The sequence below is a fragment of the Malaclemys terrapin genome, chromosome 21 (genome assembly GCF_027887155.1).
Source record: "Malaclemys terrapin pileata isolate rMalTer1 chromosome 21, rMalTer1.hap1, whole genome shotgun sequence".
Taxonomy (NCBI): domain Eukaryota; kingdom Metazoa; phylum Chordata; order Testudines; family Emydidae; genus Malaclemys; species Malaclemys terrapin.
This window is the reverse complement of record NC_071525.1, coordinates 10,877,811-10,899,614: the sequence shown is the minus strand read 5'-3', so window position 1 is coordinate 10,899,614 and position 21,804 is coordinate 10,877,811. Positions and strand designations below refer to the sequence as shown.

At 49.1% G+C, this 21,804-nt stretch overlaps 1 protein-coding gene across 1 annotated transcript; it reads right to left on the bottom strand.

Moving 5' to 3' along the window:
- Positions 1–133: 133 nt before the first annotated feature.
- SDHC (succinate dehydrogenase complex subunit C) lies at positions 134–20,322 on the bottom strand. The gene is made up of 6 exons (XM_054010543.1): positions 20,269–20,322; positions 12,384–12,440; positions 10,576–10,677; positions 9,512–9,573; positions 4,441–4,604; positions 134–1,146 (listed from the first exon to the last, which is right to left on the bottom strand). Exons 1-6 carry the CDS (start codon positions 20,286–20,288, stop codon positions 1,042–1,044), a joined length of 510 nt encoding a protein of 169 aa, XP_053866518.1. The 5' UTR covers positions 20,289–20,322; the 3' UTR covers positions 134–1,041.
- Between the last annotated feature and the right edge of the window lie 1,482 nt (positions 20,323–21,804).

Genomic DNA, 21,804 nt, shown 5'->3' with positions numbered 1-21,804 from the left:
AATAACTCAGCTGCCAGCGTGCGGTGTGAAAGAGCAAAGTCCGCTTTACTGGGGAGGGTGGGTCTGTTACAAACACACGGGACGGAGTGACAGTGCACAGTGAGGGGGAGACCGTGGCATTGGCAGTCATCCAAAAGGTTCAAAGAACAGATTTATTTTCAGAAGGAAAAAAAAAAATACAGATTTGATTGAAGACTCCAAAAATATACGGGTGCTTATCCTTGATCTGCTGGAAGAGTTGTGAGCTGCTGCACAGAGTGCTTTGAACTCAATATGCCCAGCCCCCAAGCACTGGGCCCGCTACAGGCTGCCCCTCTCCCCACTGTAAAGCCCACAGGATGCTGACTGCAGCAGAAAGCCAGATTCCAGCAGTTAGGCATTTTACCCAGGACAGCACCAAATTCCATATTCCCCTTACTGGCGTCGGCGGCTCAGTCTGTGCTTGCCCTAGAACCAGCGCCAGCATCAATGGGGACAGTTGTCTTTTACATGAGCCTACACACAGACGCTAGGCTAGAGGCACTCGCCTCTCCTCCCCCAACCCCGCTCAGGCCCAGTGAGGGGGCACACAGTGCCAGTATTGTCTCAAGCTTCAGGGCAGAGCAGAAAGCAAGTGAACCAGAGTTAATTTGAAAGAACAGCAATGAATTAAGGAAGGCAGCTCCTCTGAGCATGCTCTAGGTGGATAAGAATCAACTGCTAATCAGCTGTCAGTTACCAGCTGCTTGTGACTACCTAGAGTCTTGAACATCCTGGACTGGGACTCCTGCCCGTGGCATTCTGGAAGGATGTTCTGGGATCTCGCTGGGCTAGGATAGCTGGAGACAGCACATCACTCAGGGCTAGTAATAAGCAAACTCTGATCAGTCACATGCTTTACAAAGAGCGGAAAGCACCATCTTGCCCTAACAATTTAGTTATCTAGGAGTCTAGTCCCTCCTGCCCTCCCCCCCCACCACACACACACACACACACACACAGAGCTCTGTCTGGACCAGATCACCAGATGAATCAAATCCTTGTAGGAGAAGGGAGGTGCCTTCACATGGCTGCGAGTCCAGCGGAGGAAAGTAGGGTCAAGACCAGGACCAGGACTCCAGACTGGTAGACTTGGGGAATCTTAAATCCTTTTCCCATGTCCCACATCTAGAGACAAAGAGAACAGAGACACACTCAGTAAGGAATCAGGGCGTCCCACTGGAGCACTCGCACAGTCTGCAACTGAACCCCAGGCACGCCAGGCCTCCAGAGCCATCAGTGCTTTGCAGAAAATAGGCAAAGAACAAGCCAGAGAAGGGAACAGCCCCTCTGGCTATGGAGCTGTTGAGATCCCTCTTGGAGTAGTGTGTTCTGAGCACCTGACTGCAAATGGGAGGGAGTGCCGAGAACTGCCCAAGTGAGGAAGGGGCCAGGGGACCTATCACAAGTTCTGTAGGAGTCTCTAGGGTGAGGGGTGCAGGCTGCGTGCAGGGGCAGTGTGAGCCCCAGCACTTAGATTGGACAGAGCACTAGAGATGCTGATGCCAGGGATCATCCTGGGAATGGCCTAGATGACCCAATAGAAATGAACAATCTTTGATAATGCCCTGTGGAATTAGCTACCGTGACTCCCGTTCATCACACGAACGACAAACCCTGTCCCAGCGAAGCTGGTTCCATCTGGTTTCTGACTATCAGTAAGGCTGCGAGTTTGTCACAGAGGTCACGGATTCCGTGACTTTCCATGACCTTCGTGACTTCTGCAGCGGCCAGTTCACCTGGCTATGGGGCAGCTCAGGCAGCCCCTGTGCCAGTCACACCAGCTGCTGCTGGGGCAGTCTCGGGCCACCGCCCCCCTGCAGCAGCAGAAGAGTTTGGGTGTGGGACAGGGCAGGGGGTTGAGGTACGGGACAGGCTCTGGTGGCACTTACCTGGGGAGCTCCCCAGAAGCAGCGACATCCCCCTTGCTCAGCTGCTAGGCGAAGGTGTGGCCAGGCAGCTCTGCACGCAGCCTCCACCCAGAGCACTGGTTTTGCCGTTCCCATTGGCTGGGAACCATGGCCAATGGGAGCTGCGGGGGCGGCAGAGGTAGCACACAGGCTGCCTGGCCATGCCTCCGCTTAGCAGCTGAGCTTGGGGGGAGCGGGGGGCACAGAACCAGGTAGGGAGCCTGCCAGCCCCACCAATTCTCCTTCCCCCCTCCACCAGCAGGTGTCCTGGGCCACGCAGTGCCACCCGCACTCCCCCAGCACCTGCTGGGCCCCCAGGCAGCCCCCTCCCCATCCAAGTTTTAGTCATGGGTATTTTTAGTAAAAGTCATGGACAGATCACGGGCTGTGAATTTTTGTTTACTGCCCATGACCTGTCCATGACTTTAAAATACCCCTGACTAAAACTTAGCCTTAGCCATCAGTAATGCACTGAGGTGGCAGGCAGCAACAGACAAGGCAGACAGTCTTGTCTGTTCCCAGTTCTGCCACTGACTACCTGTATGACTTTGTGCCAGTTACTTAGGCCTAAACTTTCTAAGCATCCACTGGTGCTGGGTGAGCAACCTGAGACAATGTCCTGGTTTTCAAAAGTTTGTTTAGAGCAGAGGCTGCCTCACAAATCTAATGGAGACACCACTGGAAAAATCAGGCCCCAGATGTCTCAGAGTGGGCACCCATAGTAAGTCCACACTCCAGATAACACTGGATGTAACAGTCGCTCTGTGCCTCAGCTCTCCCTCTGTACATGGGAACTTACAGATCCCACTCAGTATTACGCCAAGGAGCTCCACAGGAGAGCCAAACATCAGTCACAGGAGGCATCTCCCCTTCTCCAGTGGGGAATCTTACCAGTGCTCCTAACCCAGCCCCGTCCCCTCAAAGACAGGGAACGCAGCATTCAGGAGTCATTTTCCTCACTGTCTGAATTTCTCTCCGACTGTCTCTGTATATGGAGTGTGAGTCAATCACCACGGTGTCAGACATGGACCTAGTTGGTCATTCAGTCTGCTGCTAGCCCTGGCCAACGTAGGACTGCTCCGTGTCACATACAGGTGCTATCAGGTGATCAGAAGATGTACCAGTGCACTAAAAGTCTAAGTTAAGGGAGGAAAGAGCTGGGAATTTCAGCCTAAGCTGGCAGTGCCTTTGGTTTACGTGGCTAGTGATGTGATAATAGGTCTGATTTTGGAGACCTAACTAAATTTAGGTCTAGACACAACAGTAACCAGCTCTCCAGCAGTGGAGCGACCGGAGTGCATGCACACGCACACACACCCCACCATCACCACAGCACTGCAGTTTATTCAAGGAAATGAAACACCTAACAATGTAATCATTAACCGTTCCCTGCCCCACATTTCTGCGATGCAGCCATCCGCCTGGCCAGCTGTCAGCACTGCTGGTTATTTTAACGTAGATTTGGAGGCAGTTTCGTTGCCTTTTTAATGTAAATACGCAGTTACAGTCTTTCAACCCGCATTTGACTCACAAGGCCCTAATGAGAGGACTGTTAAGACTTTTTCTATTTGCTTGACAGCAACTCCGTGAGCAAATGGGGCTCAGCCAGCTGGATCAATGCTGGAGCCCTGGGCCAGGCCTCATGTTTGCAGATCTGATCTGGAATTCTTGGCGGGCTGCAAAATGAACAATGTTTGCAGCAGTGCCAGCCATACCAGGGTCAACCAGTCTCCCCAGCTGAGGGATTTACAAAGTCCCCTCACCTAACTCCTCAGGGACAGCTCTGCCAGGTGCATGATGGGTTTCTTTCATCATAAGCATCTGGTAATACCAGAAGCAAGATACAAACTCCGGGGATCGATACGTTATTAGAGAAGCAATGCTTATGCCACCGAGACGAGAACACAGTGGGCACCCAACGTGTGCAGCACAAACCCATGTCTGAAGTGCAGCACCCCTGAGCCACACCTCCCCTAAAGCAGATGGGATCAGGTCACACACTGAGCCAGCTGCCTCTGCAATTTAGATTTTGTAACACTAAATGTATTTGAAGTTACAGAAACAGAAGACAATTGTTATCTGCAGCAAAAGCAGCACATCTTGTTCCCACATTGGGGAGCCAATATTCTCTTCAGCTGTTTTTAAATCCTACACTGAGATGCTGTCTCCCAAGTTTCAGCCCAGGGCAAATATTAAGGGCTGGTTTCTATAAAGGGACTATAGTAGATCACAGACAGATGTAATATAATATTAATATATAACATAACATGGCTATTGTGAGCGGATATTAACACTGAAAAACAGTCATTTTGGAAGGTCTCACATCGTCACAGGACGATGACATTACAAGCTGGGGATATTAAACAAGAGGTTACACTTTCAGAAGTGCCAAAGTGACAAGTCATGTTGGAAAATGGGACTTAGGAACTTCTGAAAGTATTACTCCAGATGCCCACCCAACTCCCTGCACCTTAGACAGACACATACATGCAGCTCCATCAAGGCTACTCACAAGGTGTCGGATTCCGTTCCAGGTGTGGTAGGTGAGGGGGAAAGCCAAAGCAAACTTAGCAGAGTAGATAAGAGCAGGCCCCAGACTGAGCGACTTCACAAATGCCAGGTAATAGGGGAACTGTTCTGGGAGAATCAAGGCAGCCAGACCAAAGAGAGACACCCCTGGAAAAGAAAGAACCCACAAGTCAAACCAGCTTCCAATGTTAGCCAGCAGCTTACTCACCAGGAAAGAGAGAGCCCTGCAAGATAATCAGTACTCCCCAGCTGGGAGCCAGGGGTTCCTACTCCCGGGTCCTGAAAAGCCAATGCAAACAAAATGAGCCAACTTCTTCTCCCACTCTCCTGGTTCCTCTGTATCAGTACAGCACAGCTCCCACAGGGAGCGGCCTTCAATTCTGCATGTCATAGTGAGGAGCTAAAAGGAGAGTTACTTTTAGGTGATTAGTGCAGGAGAGGTCACTTTTTGCTCTGACACACTTATGCCTTTAAGAACAATTCCAGTCTCAGCTTGGCTAAATAAACAAATAGCAACAGAATAGAAGGTGTGAGGTCACTTTGTTACCACAGTGTTACCCCCTGAAGTCAATAAGGCTATTAAGTACCTTACTGTTGGCCCCAGTCCAGCCAACACTGAAGTATGGGAGTAACTAGACTCATGCGAGTAGCCCCCAGTGACTATTCCTGAGAGTACAGTGACACACGCTCAAGCATTTGCAGAATCAGGGCCTTAGTGCATAAGCCGAACTACCTGGGAATGCAAGTTTCAGAGGATCCCCTCAATGTCTGAAATGTAAGAGAGGAGCTCCACCAGAAAGTCCTCGAGAGTCCAGAATAGCAGGACAAAAATATCCTCGCCAATCACTACCCAAACAGACAGTTTGGCAGGAGCCAAGCCCAGCAGCCCAATGGCATGTGAAGAGGCTGGCACACAAAGAGACGGCTTGACATAAGTGAGCACGCTAGCTGGAGAAGTGGTGGCAGCTTCTCTGTCATTTCTAGGCCAAGAGGCTTTTTACAGATGGTGCTGCCAAAAGAATGGGAGTGATCAAAGAAAGAAGAGCTAGCCAAGCCGTGATTAACCCTGCGTTCAGTGGAGCCCGATTGCTCTCCTCTGGTACGCGGGCGTAAGCAGCTCTATCTGCAGTGGTGCCAGCGCCTCCACGCCAACTAGCTGCTTCCCAGCTCAGCCACTCGTGGTTTCAATGGCATCTGTGTTTGCCTTGAGAAAGTGCAGGAATCAAGTGCTCATGTAATTGCTGGCCTGGCCGGTGAAAGCAGAGCTCCCTGCTCTGTTCCATTTTGTTGGCTGCACAGCTGTCTGGTGAGACAGTGCAGCCAGTGTGGGGTTACCCTTTGGATTCTAAAGGCCTGGGGAGGAGGCCTCTTGCTGTTCCCATGGCAGAGGTCAACAAAGGGCTCATTTTGTAAGTGAGTAATAAATCCTCTTTTACAGGCAATGGCAACTTTGTGAGCTTGAACAACAACTAGCGGGTTCGAAAGCACACTAGCTACTGGCCAAGCGCCCCACACAGAAGGGCAGGCATTTCCCAGCCCTCTGGGGAAGGAGTAGCTTTGGGCTGAGGAGAATGACCAACAGGACCGCAAGGCTTGGACCATGTTGACAAACTACCTCTCTGCCTGGCACAATGGGTGTCACTCCTCCTGGTATGCTATTACGGAGAAGGGCACATGGGCTAACTCAAGGGGCATTAGGGAATAAACCCGCTGGGCTCACAAGATCCAGCAAGGAGATAAATTGTGCTGACGTAACAGAGTGATCTGCAGCAAGCACTCACGTCGGGTTAAACACTGCTGGGCTCACTGGAGTTCATTTCTGTAACCGAATTCAGACTCTGCGGCTCATGCTGCTGACGTTTGGCACCTGGCTGGACCTTCAGCTTTTTGTGACAATGCCTAGCTGCACAGATTAGCAATTCTGGGTGAAATTAGCAATTAACTGAGTGAAAGCCAAGAGGGAGGCAGGGATCACATGGTCAGTTCAAGCCTTGAGGCCCAACCTACACTAGACCCCCTTCAACAAGCACCTCTGTGTAATGAGTCCATCTGGAAACAGCACCAAGGTTTCTAGTGCCATTTTTATCCAATCTTTAGTTAAATTCCCCCACCGGCAGAAACAGAAGTTTTCTGGTCCTGAGACACAAGCTTTGCTGTGGATTTCATTTCAGATTCCACCCATCTTGTGGAAAGCAAGTAAGTGTGTGTTTGTTTTTGTTTTTTTGGGGGGGGGGGGGGGCGGAGGAGTGCTGGGGGGGGGGTCATCTCTCCCCAAAGACATTCCCCACAATCCAGGGCCAGCTTTAGGAGTTGATGGAGGGGGAGGGCTGGTGAAGTTATTCTTAGCAGCCCCTCACTCTCTCCCTTTCCTTCCTGATCATTTTGCTCCAACAGCAGCACACCACAAAGACCTGAGTTAAATTTGGTACGAAGTCACAAGTGGGGGGCTGCAGGGGCTCATGCAAACCTCTTAGCCATGGGTTTCCCTACAATCCACTGTTGTAACAGGGTTCAAAAAAGAACTAGACAAGTTCCTGGAGGATGGGCAGGGATAGTGTCCCTAGCCTCTGTTTGCCAGAAGCAGGGAATGGGCGACGGGATGGAACACCTGATGATTACCTGTCTGTTCATTCTCTCGGCGGCACCTGGCATTGGCCACTGTCGGAAGACAGGATACTGGGCTTGATGGACCTTTGGTCTGACCCAGTATGGCCGTTATGTATCCTGCTTCTTATGCAGAAGTTGTGTTCCTGCTCTGAAAATACCCTGCAAGTCAGCACTGCCCCCAAACACCTTGACCGTTAGAGTACGTCTACACAGAGAGCAACAGCAAGTCTCAGAGTCCAGGTCGACAGACTTGGGCTATCGCACTAAAAAAAGCTGTGTAGACCTTGCAGCACAGGCTCTAAAACCCACCCCCCTCCCTAGGCTTCAGAGTCTGAGCTGCAGCGTCTACATAGCTCTTTTTAGCACGGTAGTCCAAGCCCCACAAACCTAAGTCTGTTGACCTGAGCTCCGAGACTCGCTGCCGTGGGCCGTGTAGACAAACCCCCTGCAGCTGGAGCACAGGAGAGCAGAGTTCCAGCCATAGCTCTGCACTGGCTCTTGTCACTTGGGCCCACATTTACGAGCGTGCCTATGGCTACATTTTCAAGTGGCCTCTCCCTTTGGGCGCTCAACTTCCAACCCCTGGGGCCAAATCCTTAGAGGTGCTGAGCACCCACAGCTCCCATTGACTTCAACTGTGGTTGCAGGTCCTCACAGCTTTCCAGGTGTTGGAAATCAGGCATCTAAAGGGAACGTCCAGTTCGGAAAACATAGGCCTTGGCCTCAGCGCCTGTTCCCACCTGTATTGCTGCCTCGCTCTCGGGTCCCGGGAGAAAGAACTCTAAGGGTGAAGCTCCTTTTGCTCAGACACCCTTGCAGCCCTCCCCCTACAAACACAGCTCCACCTCTTCCCTGCAGGCTGAGCAGTAGCACAAACACTTTAAAGAGCCAGATGCTTTACACAGCCAGGGAAAAAGGAAGGGCCACAGGAGAATGAGGGTCAGAAAGACTAAGGTTTCAACATTAGTGTTTTGGTTAAATGGTACAAGATCAAATTATCTGTTTGGACATGGTTTAGCGGCCCCAATTCTGGTGCCACCTACTCCCCCACCTAGGGTGCACTATCAGTGTCTCTGTAGGGGGCCCTAATTGGGAAGGCAGCAGTTGTGTCTGTATAAGACCTACACCAATGGGATCTTGATCCATGACGAAGGCTCCTAAGCACTACAGTAATACAAATAATAAATACCTGCAGAAAGCTTAGAAAACCCAATTGAATCTGAACTTGCTCTTTCAATTCATACCTGATGAGTGGCTTCCCCACACTGGGGTTCTTGCTTTGGGCAGTAGCCCTTTAACGGGAAGCCAAGGCAAAGCAAAAGCGAACCCCACTTTGCATTTATACTAATGCACCCCATGTGAGAGCCAGTCCCCGGCAGACAAAAATGAGGCCCTGGGAGGGTAAATGACTTGCTCAAGCAAGGCAGTGGCAGATTTCAGACCAGAATGCAGGTTTTCTGACTCCAAGTCTCCCATGCTCTAACCAATAGAAAATGCTGCCTCCTTGACTTTCCCAGGAAGGGTACCACTTACATATGGCACACATGTGCAGGGCACCAGGTCTGACAAGGTACAGGAGTCTGGATACTAATATATAGAGCCCTGCACGGATACACAATTTATATCTGAGGATATAAAGTGGATATCAGAGGTGCTTCAGGGCCAGTGACCAGGCCCTGAACCACAGTGGCGAAAGCAGCAGCATGTCGGGCCACCACTTGCAGGAGCCAGCGCCCAGCCTGGGCAGCTCCGAGGAGGAGACTGTACCACCCAGCCCTGCCCACTGCTCACCAGCAGCTATCCCTCGTCCCACTAGTGTGTGCAAATGGCTAGCACGCTCCCAGACAGGAGACACACACTGCTGCATGGACGGGACAGGAGCGTGCAAGCCCCTATCATGACCAGGGACAGCTGCCAGTGAGCCTGGTGCCCACCCCAATGATCAGGGATGGAGGCGGTACAGCCACACCAGAGGAGCTGCCCTGGCTGGGTACTGGCTCCTGGGAGCAGTGGCCCAACATGCTGCTGCTTTCGCTACTGCAGTTCCTGGCCCACTCACTGGCTATGGCCCTGCTGGTCTCGCTCATTGTCACTAGAGCCCTGCAGCTCCACGGATATCCACTTTGTAACCATGGATATAAATTGTGTATCCACGCAGGGCTCTACTAGTGTATGTGGCAAGACACAGCTTGCAGAAGGAAAAGAATGAGATTAGGAGCAATAGCTATTTATTTGTGCAGTCAGTACAGCCCATTACAGAGCCCAGCTGTGGCAACTACAGCAGAGACACTCCAACTCCTTGCCTTGAGGGCAAGGAGAGACGAGGTAATCAACAGAATTAAAGTGAAGTTGTCTCAGGATTAGTGATTGCAAATGGAAGCTCTCTATACTGATGCTGACCAAGGCCCGTCTACTCCCGAAGGTACCCGAGGCAAAGAATCACACACCTGCACTCATTGCAACACCAGTGCCACGGTGGCCGATGGACATCATCATGGGCAGAGACCACCTGCAAAACAACAGATCTTGTCAGAAAGAGGAGCCACTCATGGAGTGTGGGTGATATGCAAACAGCACATCTGGGGTGTCTGAAGCATGCTAGAGGTGAGATACTCTAGAGAGAAGCCTGAGGTAATGTGAGGGTGAAGGACAGGCTGGAAGCCTTCCAGACAAACTGGGAACTCACATAAACTTGTTGAGAAGGGGCGCAGAGGCAGAGGCATGACCAATCTATTCCCAGACCGCTCTGTGCTTCTGGCTGTGTATTTCTGCACTCAGAATTATTCAAGGAATCTAGCCAAAAGGAAAATAGGCGGGGAATTTGCAGGGGTGGCTCAGGAATGACAAACCCCACTGGCAGGAATCCTGGGAGGGAGAAAGCCCATGTTTGCTGGGAGGGCTTAAAGGGAGGGAGGATGGGGGGAGAGTGCAATGCTGCTGCCAATTCAGAGGGGAAGGACAGGATTCAGGCTCCCAGACACATTCACAGAAATGAGAAAAATCCCAACACAACAGGAAATTCACCACAAGAGAATCAGATCATGGGAACAGCCCAATGCAGAGACACTGAGGTGGTGTGCTCTGGTGGCCTCACATGATCCCCTTCCTGTGCCTCAGGTCACCCTAACACCCTTTGGACTCAGGTTTTTGGGGGAAATAATCCTTTGAACCGCTCTATCAAGGATGTTAGAGGGCTCTGAAGACATTAACTAGGGCTCACAACCCCTTGAGGTGGGTCAGTTTCATTACTGCCATTGCAGAGATGAAGAAACTGTCACAGGTGGGAAAGTAACACTCTGTCGCTCAAGGTCTCAGAATGTCTATGACAGAGCTAGAAATACAACCCAGGTCTCCCACTTCTCTGCCTTAACCACAAAGCAGGTGCTCCTGGACAACTAAAGGGAACATACAGAGTTCTTTCCACATGAAGGGGAGGATGCAGAGGGTTAAGTCCTTTGCCAGACTCTGGGATGTAACCCCACAGAGATGCAGACGCCTCTGGAGTTCTTACTTGTAGATGGTGATATGAGGGGACATGGGACGCTTCGACTGGGTGTTTTTATCCCAAAATTGAGCCATCTCCTCCTTTGCTGTTGTTCCCATGGGGACCACGCTGGAACAAAAGGAGAGGCAGGAAGTCAGAGGAGTAAAAGGAAGAGCAACAGAATTAAGTGACTCAGATTTACCCTGTGCCCACGGAACATCACTGTCTGAGCAGGGCTGTTCCAGGTCCACAGGGCAACACCAGAGGGGCATTTCACCTTGCAGAGCTGTACATCCCAAGGGAGACACCTCACCCATCTCAAACAGTCCACACACAATGCCCCTCCCACTCAGCAGTTTTTTGCTCTTTGCAGTTTTATTCTGAAACAGGAAAACTACCTGAACCTTGGGCACAGTTCTGAAAATGGGGCCAGCTCATAGCTGCCCTGCAAATCAGCACTTAGAAAAAGAACTAAAGGGCAGAATAAACATGACATCAGGTCTGCATGAAGCCCAAGGAAGATGCAGTGAGGCCATGAGTGAGAATGGAGATGTCAGGGAAGCAGGCTTCTGACATGAATTCATCTCCTCCATTCCCAGCTCATCGAGGAGTATTTATTTATTAAAATCATTATTAAATCCATCTATAGGTGCCATCCAGTGGTCTGGGCACCAAGCCCACAACTTCAAAATTACAACTTTAACAAGTACTGCCCATAAATATATCCACGTCAACCCACCCTCCTCAACATCCTTAACCAAAAGGAGAAAGATAGGCTTCGCAATGTGTTTGGAAGGGTAACAAAACTGGGCCCTGGTGGACTTGTGGGTGGAGGGAGAGTTCCAAACTAACAAAAGCTGCCAGCTCAAGCACCTCTGCTGGTCTCAACTGCAGTAATGCAGCACTGATCTCTCGAAAAACAGGAGGTGATAGTCAGTGGCAGCTCTCAGCATTTCATAATAAAACTTAGGATGGTGAGACAGTGCTGATTTCCCTAGCTCTCCCAACCTGAAAAGCACCATCCACAGCCGAGTCGGACTATTAGCTGTCTGATAACATGTTATACAAGGCTGATACCATGCAACCTGCTCTTTACTGCCACGGTAATTGCACATTGTACCAAAGAAAGACCTTGTAATTTCATGTTCCTGAGATAACTAAGCAATTACTCTTACAGCCCGATTTAGCAAAAAAAAAAAAACAAAAAACAAAAAGCAAAAGCTTCCCCCACCCCTCACTGAGCCCAGCTGCACAGCTTGCATGGAGCATGGGAGCTGGGAGGGTTTCTGTTGATCATACCTTTGTTAGGTATAAAGTTACTGTGTACACTGCACTGCAACTTACACAGAATGACAGCAGTGACGGGCAAAGCACAGGGATGCAACATAGTCACTGATGCACCTGTACTGCATGCAAATCCCGATCAATGCTGACCCCATAAGAGGCTATCCCAAAGCGCCTTCTAAAGTGAGCCTGCTTTTATTCCGGTTACACGATTCTAATCCAACTGTGTTTGTACATATTCATCATTGACACATTCAATGACAGCCAGGCCCAAGACTAACACACACCCCAGCCTCCAGCCAGGAGTTTATTTTATCCCAGGACACAATTATTACCTCACAAAAGAAACACCTGCAGGTTATTTAACTAGCCACATATTTATCATGTAATGACATAGTAAATACCCTGCCAACACATGGCACCCGCCAGATATCTGAATGGTTAGAATTAATAAGCAGGTAGAACATTCACAGGCAGTGAAGTCTTAGAAGGGATCCCTTAGGGAGAAAGGAATTAATCCCTTTACTCTCAATAAAGCCTCAAAAACTCACTGTCGCACAGAAAGGCTGGGGCCGAGCCGAGTCCACAGGCAGCGCTGACCCACATGTCTGCAAAAAAGAAGACAGAAAGAGCTCTGTGAATATCAGCTAGGCACTGAAAGGGGTAAATGCACACAATACAGGGGCATTTTTATAACCAGGAGCAGAGGAGACCACAGTGTAATGCCTGATGTTTTAAGAGTGAATCTGGGGGATGAGGAATTATTTTAAACACCACTTGTAACGCTGAGCCTAGCTGTTAGACTCTCCAGACTCTGCCCAAGAATTCTCTCTTTATGATACCCTGTAATTACCATACTGAGCTGTAATACCTTGCTAATAAGACAGGCATAAACAGTACTCTGCACTAACAGCAAGGCTAATGCAGGCCATTCTTCACTCTCAGGAGAAGCAATTATCAGGACTGGGTGGTAAATGTCCCAGAAAGGCGTGCCTGCCAAACAGTATGAAAAGAGCTGGTTCAGACTACAGCTCTTCAAGCCTCTGAAATAAAGAGATCACCAGCTTTCCTCCTAAAAGCTCTTTTTCATTATATTGTTTCACCCTTGCCCATTCATTATTCTCTGAGTGTTAGCGAGAAGGCAGGTCAATGCCATGGCCCAATGCACACAGTATTTCAGGCACATCAACATTGGAGGTGGGAGATAAATAAGGTTTTTATGGTCCCCAAAGCAGTGGGAGCCATTCTCTACAGATCAATTGCAGTAATTGTGACTCTGACATTCAAGGGCATTTCTCCAGCAAGAGGGGCAGAGCCAGGCCTCCAATCCAGCCACAGCTCAAGAGTTTGCAGATGTGGGTTGGAATCTACAGCATCCGCTCTCTCTCCCAAGTTACTGTCAAGGACAAGGCACAAAAGACAGCACTTCATTTCCTGGTGGCATGATTAGAATTAAGTGTATAACACTCCACACTGTCATCTACAGCACACTGACAAACATTAATTAACCCTCAGATGCATGCAGACTGCGTCTGCTCCAGCATCTCAGGAAATCTCCCACTGTTTCATTAACACCAGTCCGTAAACACAGTGCTGGCATTTTTAACCATCCCCCAGCAGATCTGGAGGATACAGCGGCAAAAACACCTGGGGACCAGACCCTCAACAGGGCGTCATAGCTCCATTGACCTCAACTAAGCTATAAACATTTACATACAATCGAAGCTCTGGCTCCTGGACACCATCTACACAGATGGCAGAAGACAAGAGATTTTCCAAAAAAATGACAGCGTACACATAATGACAGGGCTGACGGCTCCGCACTCTGAGGATCAGCCTTGTTTTACAATTTACTTAGTCTTTAATGCAGGGACCTTCTTTTTATTGTTTGTGCCAGATGCTGTACAACAGGGCCCTGCTCCACGCCTGGGGCCCCTAGACTCTACTGCAATTCAAAATAAAACAAAAAAGAAGGGAAAGAACACACATTCAATGACTTGACCAAGGTGACACTGTGAGTTAGCTGGCAGAGCCAGCATTAGCAATTCAGAACCTCCTGTCTCCCAAGATCAATTCACCACCCCCTATTAAGATAAGCACTGTCTGGGTTGCTCCATGCTCGGTTCCCAGTGCAGTTCTCTGCAGTGTCTTTCATTATGGAGTTATGGTAATTACTATAACAACACACGTTTAGGATGAGGGCTTCCAAGGTGGCCAGATTCCTCCCCTCATCTCTCTCCAACTTCTGTCAGTAGAAGATTTTTCTGGAAGCTGGAGGCAAACTGAACAAGGAACACAGCTAAACAAATCTGGCATTCTGAGGGGAAGAAGGAGGATCCAGAGGCTAGGAAACAAGAAGGGATTCAGGATTCCCTGCTCTGCCACAGACTCCTTGTATGATCTTGGGCAAGTCACGCAGTCTCAGTGCCTCGGGTCCCATCTGAATAAAGGGGATAATAACCCTACCCTGCCTCACAGGGGGTTGTGAGGATAAACACATTAAAAGATTGTGAAGTGCTCAGATATTACAGTAATTGGGGTCATATATGTACCATGGAAAAAAAAATTAGGAGTGCATTTGGCAGCTTTGTGGGATGCAGACAGAAAGCTAGTTAGAAATTTATTTATCAGCAGGGGAAGAGGGTATTAATGTTTGCATTAGCATATGTGCAGAGATTGTGATCGGCGAGCACATTAAAATGCACCCATGTAACCCAACGCAAATGTCACACTACATGCATGGGCAAGTTGCTTCTATTTTAATGTCTGGGCTTAGTCTATGCACGTCCAGGGCCCAATTTACCATTGTCCTACATTTTGTGGAGTTGTTTCAAAGTCCTGCACAGTGAGTTTAGAATGCCACCAAAAAAATCAAACTGATAGGAGTGTTGGCTAAAAGAAGTGAAAACATTATCTACTGTGCAAAGTGCAAGGAAATGACGAATCAGACCCTTGCTGCTCACTTAGAGCTGCCCATGGATTCTGTGACAGGAACTGAGTCTATGCACACCTCAGAAAGCTTTCCACCCAAGCCAAGATGTTTCTTTCCATCCACACCACACCAAGCCTAAAACTGTCTTTTAAAACAAAAAAGGTATGAAAATATCTAGAAAAAAACACCACCTTTGTTAACCTTGATTCCAATGAGAAAAGGTGTATAAGTAACTCAAGACGGAGTGTAGGGGGACAGGGACATTAAGACTTCATTATAGTCAAACTATTGGGAAGCTGGGAAAATTGAAAATAAAGCTCAAATTGGAAGAGGCACTGTTATTACACAACCAATGGTAACTCTCCTCCCATATCATTGCCCATCCACCATGCAGAAGATCAGGGAACAGTCTTATGCCTGAACCGCAAACAGTTCTGACACCGACAATACAAGCCACCAGACTTTCTGTACTGAAGCCATAACTGACATATTCACAGATTCCAAGGCCAGAAGAGACCTTTACGGTCATGTAGTCTGAGCTCTTGCATAACAGGCCAGAGAACATCATCCAGCAATTCCTGCATCAAATCCAACAGCTCTTAGTAAAGCATCCAGGCCTCAATTCTCCACGCAGGAACCTTACTCTAATGGAGGACTGGTGGTAACAGAGCCACACCTTCTATCTTTCCCTAGTCCCCTCCTCTACCTCACACTGGTGTGGAGGAAAGAGAGCCAGCACAGAGGGAATTCCCCACTGGTTGTCTCCTGATAGCGTGGGAGCACTCTGAAGTGTTTATATGGAGCAAAGTGGCCTTGGTAGACCAGAGGATCAGTCTCTCATTCTGATTTAAATATACCAAGCGATAGAGAATCTACCACACCCCTTATGAAGCTGTGCCAATGGCTAATTATCCTCACTTTAAAAAATGAACCTTATTTCCCATTTGAATTTTTCTACTTGCAACTTCCAGCCACTGGCTCTTGTATGTCTGACTGGGCCCGTGTGTCCGCTAGAATAAAGAGCCCTCTAATAGAACATCTTCTCCCTGCGCTGGTAGTTATAGACTTCGGAAGACGGGGAATCAGCAAGGTATTCCATTGCTGTGTGTTGTGGAATGAACTCAATGGTGTCTTCAGAGACTGTGGAGTCACAGTTTAGTAGGCTCTCAAAGTGCTCCTTCCAGCGTTGTTTAATGGCTACATTGTCCTTGAGGAGAGTGGAGCCACTCTGGGAACATAAGGGGGTTGGGCCATTGGAGCTTGGCCCATATAGAGCTTTTGTGGTTTGAAAGAAGCTTCTCATGTCATCCTGGTCTACGAAAACCTGGATCTCAGAGAACCTTCTCTTGCCACCACTTGTTTTTGATGCCATGTAGCCTCCTTTGGACTTCAGCTTTGAGCAGATGATAGACCTCATGTTTTCGTTGGTTAGAGAAATCATTTTGTCAGTTACAGAATAATTTATTTTCTGTTGAACTAATGCTAGGATTTCTTCGTTGTTTTTATCAAACCAGTCTCGGTGCTGATGAGTGGAATATCCTATGGTTTCAGCACATGCACTGTGAATAGTATTTTTAAGTTGATTCCAGTGCTTTTGAATGTCAATGATGTCAGGCAAGTCAGAGAGTTTCCCATCTTCCAAGGAAGTATAATGTGCCATCATCCAGATAAAAATAATCACCAGGCCCAGACGGCATCCCAGCTGAGGTTTTTAAAGCTAGTGGAACAATGCCCCAGCACAAACTTTGCCAATTCCTTGACAAAATCTGGACCTGTGAAGAAATTCCACCTGACTTTAAGAAGGCCAACCTTGTTACAATATTCAAGATAGGGGACAAATCTTTGTTTGGGAACTACAGAGGTATTGCCCTCCTCTCCATCATAGGGCAGATCCTTGCCCGGATCCTTTTAAACCACCTCCTCCCTCTTGCCGAGGAACTCTTCCTCGAATCAGTGTGGCTTCAGGACACCCTGAGGCACAATTGACATGATCTTCGTGGCATGACAGATTCAGGAGAAGTGCAGAGAGCAACACCAGGAACTGCTCATGGCATTCATCGACCTAACCAAGGCCTTTGACTCTATCAATCGTGATGCCCTAGGGATAGTGCTGTGTAGGTTTGGTTGTCCAAAGAAATTTATTTCCATCATCAAACTACTCTATGATGGGATGCAACGGCTCAGAGATCGAACCATTCATCATACTGGTGTCAAGCAGGGCTGTGTCACTGCTCCAACACTGTTCTCCATTTACCTTGCCGTGATCCTGATTCTCATCTGCGACAGCCTTCCTGACAGAATCGGGATTGAGTATCATATGGATGGCCAACTTCACAATCTCCCACGTCTCCAAACAAAATTTAAGATCACGAGAATTGGCATCACAGATTCAGTATGCAGATGATTGTGTCATCTTTGCACACACAGAGGCCGACTTGCAAGCACCCTAAATCTTTTTGCAGATCCTATCACAGCTTGGAGGGGGGTCTCTCTCAATATTAGGATATTCTATCAATACCAAGGTATTCTACCAGCCCTCGCCTGCATAAACTACTCTTCATACTTCACAAATCACCATCAGCAGAGAAACCCTGGAAAATGTGGACCATTTTCCATACCTTTGCAGCCACCTCTCCCAAACAAATAGCACTGACACAGAAATCGAATACAGGATCCGCTGGGCTAGCATATTCTTTGGAAGACTACTCAAACAAGTCTTCAGTGATAGGGATCTACAAACAGGTACCAAGATCTTGGTTTACAAGGCAGTTGTCATCCCCACCCTTCTCTAAGGGTAACCTACAAACAACATCTCAAGCAGCTGGAGTGGTTCCAGCCGTACTACTTCAGGAGGATTCTCAGGATCAGGTGGAAAGACTGATGCACTAACATCAGCGTTCTCTCTGCAGCCAACATCAGCAGTGTAAAAGCGCAGGTCATGAAACATCAACTCTGCTGGGCTGGTCACTGTGTACGTATGTCTGACACTTGCCTCCCAAAGCAAGTACTCTTCTCTCAGTTAAGCCAGGGAAGAAGGGATCGTGGAGGGCAGCGGAAGCACTTCAAGGACATACTGAAAGTACACCTTAAAAAGGGAGGCATCAATCCACCAACCTGGAGGACTTCAACACAGAGGCATCACGCTATACATCAAGCCATAGCCCACTTTGAGGAGAACAGACGCGCTCATGAGACAGAAGCGACAAAGGAGTAAAGAAAGGGCACAACACTAGCCAACAACTATGTCTCCTCCAAGCTTACACCTGTCACTTCCGTGGGAAAATCTGCAGGGCAAAAATTGGGCTCCTCAGCCACTTAAAAACCCATCAATAAATGCTTTTAGCAGACATCATCCTCGCACTGAGGGATAGCCGAAGAAGAAGAGTTATAGACCATGCTCAACCTTCTCATCAATAAACTAAACAGATTCAAATCCTTTAGTCTTCCACCGTAAGGCAAGCTTTTCAGCACTCAGATCACTCTTGCAGCTCTTCTTTGAACTTTTTCCAAATATTCAACAGCCTTTCTAAAGCAGGGACCCCAAAATTGGACACAATAGTCCTTTACTCACCAGCAACATATTGAGATACAACCACAGACTACAGTGAGATCAATCTTCATCTGCTAAAGGAAACCAGAACTCCTGAACCAATACGAACATCAAAAACCCATTCCTAGGGCCCTACCAAATGCACGGCCATGAAAAACGTGTCACAGACTGTGAAATCTGGTCTTTTGTGTACTCTTACCCTATACTATACAGATTTCATGGGAAAGACCAGCATTTCTTAAACTGAGGGTCCCAATCCAAAAGGGGGTTGCGGGGGGTGCTGTGGTATTGCCACCCTTATTTCTGTGTTGCTGCCTTCAGAGCTGGGTGGCCAGAGAGTGGCAGCTGCTGGCCAAGGGCCCAGCTCTAAAGGCAGCAGTGCAGAAGTAAGAGTGGCTATATACCATACCATGCCATCCTTACTTCTGCTCCTAGCCAGCAGCTGCCGCTCTCCAGCCACCCAGCTCTGAAGGCAGCACCACCGCCAGTAGCTGTGCAAAAGTAAGGGTGGCAATACCACGACCCCCCAATAACTTTTTGGGGGGACACATACACACAATACCCTTTTGGGGCAGGACCCCTACAGTTACACCACCATGAAATTTCAGATTTAAATATCTGGATTCATGAAATTTACAATTTTTAAAATCCTATGACCATAAAATTGATCAAAATGGACCATGAATTTGGTAGGGCCTTACCCATTCCATATGACACTGGCAAAGGTACATCATAATTCTGCCACACCGTGACTACAGCAGTGGCAATAAATGAGAACACAGTCACAGATATACCTGTTGCTCAGCTACCTACCCTGTGCTGGTTAGTACTATGTTGTGATACCTTTAAAGACGATCTGAATGCAGAAAAGTGCTTGTCTTTTGCAGGGACTGTTGGGTATTTGTTTTGTTTTTTTCCCCCTAATTTATGACCAATAAAAAGGGCCAAAATAATTATACTGGTCCAATCCCTAGTAGGGATGCAGTTATACTCATATAAAGGTCTTATACTGGGTTATTATAGATGTATTACCTAATATCCTGGGACCAAGGTGGGTGAGGTCTGAAAAAGAGCTCTTCGTACTCTCTCTCTCACCAGCAAAGCTGGTCCATGGAAAGATATCATCTCACCCACCTCATCTCTCTTATACAGAGACAAGTTATTCTCCTTCCCGTATGGGGATAAGTTACACAGGTATAAATGTGTCCACAGTGGGATGGTTTACACCACATTGCTAAACTAGTACAGTTAAAGCTGTACAATGTTTGTGTCGACACAGGCCCGTACTCACAGTTCTAAGATGCAGGGTCAGTCTATCCAGGCGTCTGCCAGCTTAGAGCCATTAGACAGCGCAACGTGACCATAAATGTCTGTCTAGCTTAGCTCTCCCTACATGCCCCGCACCAGAGCGAGGGGAACTGATGATGCTGTTTAGGGACCTTAGGGATCTTTTGCTTATTAACACCGTAGAATTTCCTGCCCTTGTTTTTAAGACAAGACTGTCACGGGCTCGCCCCGGCAGCGGGAGCTACAGGCTGTTGCCTTGGCCTAGCTGCGCGCCCCTGGAGACCCCCGGAGGCGGGAGCAGCACCGCTGTAGGCGACGGGGAGAAGCCGGGGGCAGGGTCCCAGGACTGCCCCGAGCCCTCCAACGCTTCCACCCTGTCCAAAGCGCAGCCACATCACAGGCAGTCACCGGCCCGCCCGCCCGCCCGCCATGGGGTTCTCCAGGGCCCGGCCGCCGTCCCCCCGCCGGGCCTCCCCACGGCCCGCCCGGCCACCTGGTGCCCCCCCGCCCCGCTCCCTGGTCTCCCCGCCCCGCTACCAGGTCTCTCCCCTCGTCCCCCCAGGCCGCCTCCGCCTCCTCCGGCCCGCCCCGCTCCCCAGTCCCCCCCCCCTCGCCAGGTCTCCAGCCTACCCCCCTCCCCTCGGCTCCCCCCGCTCCCAGGCGTCACCTCAACAATGAAGCCGCCATCTTGAAACGCTCCGAGGTCCGGAAGTGACCTCAGACGTACAAAGCACGTCCGCCTGCCCTACTTCCGCTCCCGGAGGGGAGGGGCCTCCTCTCCCAGCGACCCCCTCGACACCCATAGCTGGGATTCCCTCCCAGCCCCGGGGTCCCCCCCCCCCCCCCCCCCACACACACACTTTGTTGACTGCTGTACATCTCCCTGGAGCTGGGCTGTGGGGGGCTGGGAGCCAGGACGCCTGGGTTCTGTTAGGGACTCGCTCTGTGACCCAGGACAAGTTACTGGGTTTGATCCCGCTCTGGTTAACATCAGTAGGCACGTGATCCAGCCCCTTTCTCTGTCTCTCGGGGTCCCCAGCCCCGTAGGGGCATTAGCACTATTTGCCTACCCCACGTGGGCTGGGGGCAGTGAAGGTGGTGGTACAGCCCCACCCCTTATTTTCAATGGAAGCAGACATGTCCTAGCCGGGTGCTCCGAGGACGTAATGTGCCCTCTAAATGCTTAACATGAATGTAACAAACTTGCCAGACACTCCTGGCTCGAGCCCCAGAGGGAGGCTCCAGAGAGAGGTTTTATTAAATTAGATTATGAAAGTTTAAAAATAAGTTTTTTAGTTTTGAGAGCAAAGCGTTCATCGCCCAGAGATATTTCTATTGGGCTTTTACCATCTAAGCACCAACTATGGGCATAGAAGAAGAAGAATTGACTAAGTAACTTTGGCTCTTCTTGATCTACTCTGCAGATCTCAGAATGCTCCTGTCGAGCTGTGCTCCAGTGGTTCAAGAGCATGAGTACGATCTTCGGGGCTGACTGCGGAGAAGCGGGACACAAACCCCAAATTGGCTGTGAGTTCTAGACACAGGGCACGTCTTCACTGACAATGTTAAAACGCTGCCACAGCAACAGTTCAACGTGGCTGTGTAGTCGCGGCACCAGCACTGGGAGAAAGCTGTAAAAAAACCCACCCCCACAAGGGGAGTAGCTACCAGCGCTGGTGCACTGTCTACACTGCCACTTTGCAGCGCTGAAACTTTCATTGCTCGGGGGTGTTTTTTCACACCCCTGAACGAGACAGTTTCAGCCCTGTAAGTGGCAGTGTAGACAAGACCTTAGATTTCACCAACCAAGTATCAAGTGTGAACTCCTCAAGCATTAGAGTTGTGAATTCAGCTGTCAGGAGGAATTCAGTAGCACATCTCCTCTTCATGGGGGTGGGAGGGGAGAAGCAATGCACAAAGCCTTTTGTCTTCAGCAGTGGTTATGTTCAAGAGTGATTTCCCTGGTGTTGATGGGCCGTCTTTTGTTGGGCAAGAGATAACACATCATGTTGGAAACAAATATTTCGCACTTGGTAATGCTTCTCTCCTCTCTGGTGATTTACAGTTACAAAGCAAACACTTAAATCTTACTTTATAACATGGCCTACAGGTATTATAAGTGAGGTGAGTGCACGCAGCAACTTACAAGTATTCCATAAAGTCTAAACACTAAGCACGTTTTTATAACTCTAATGCCTGTTTT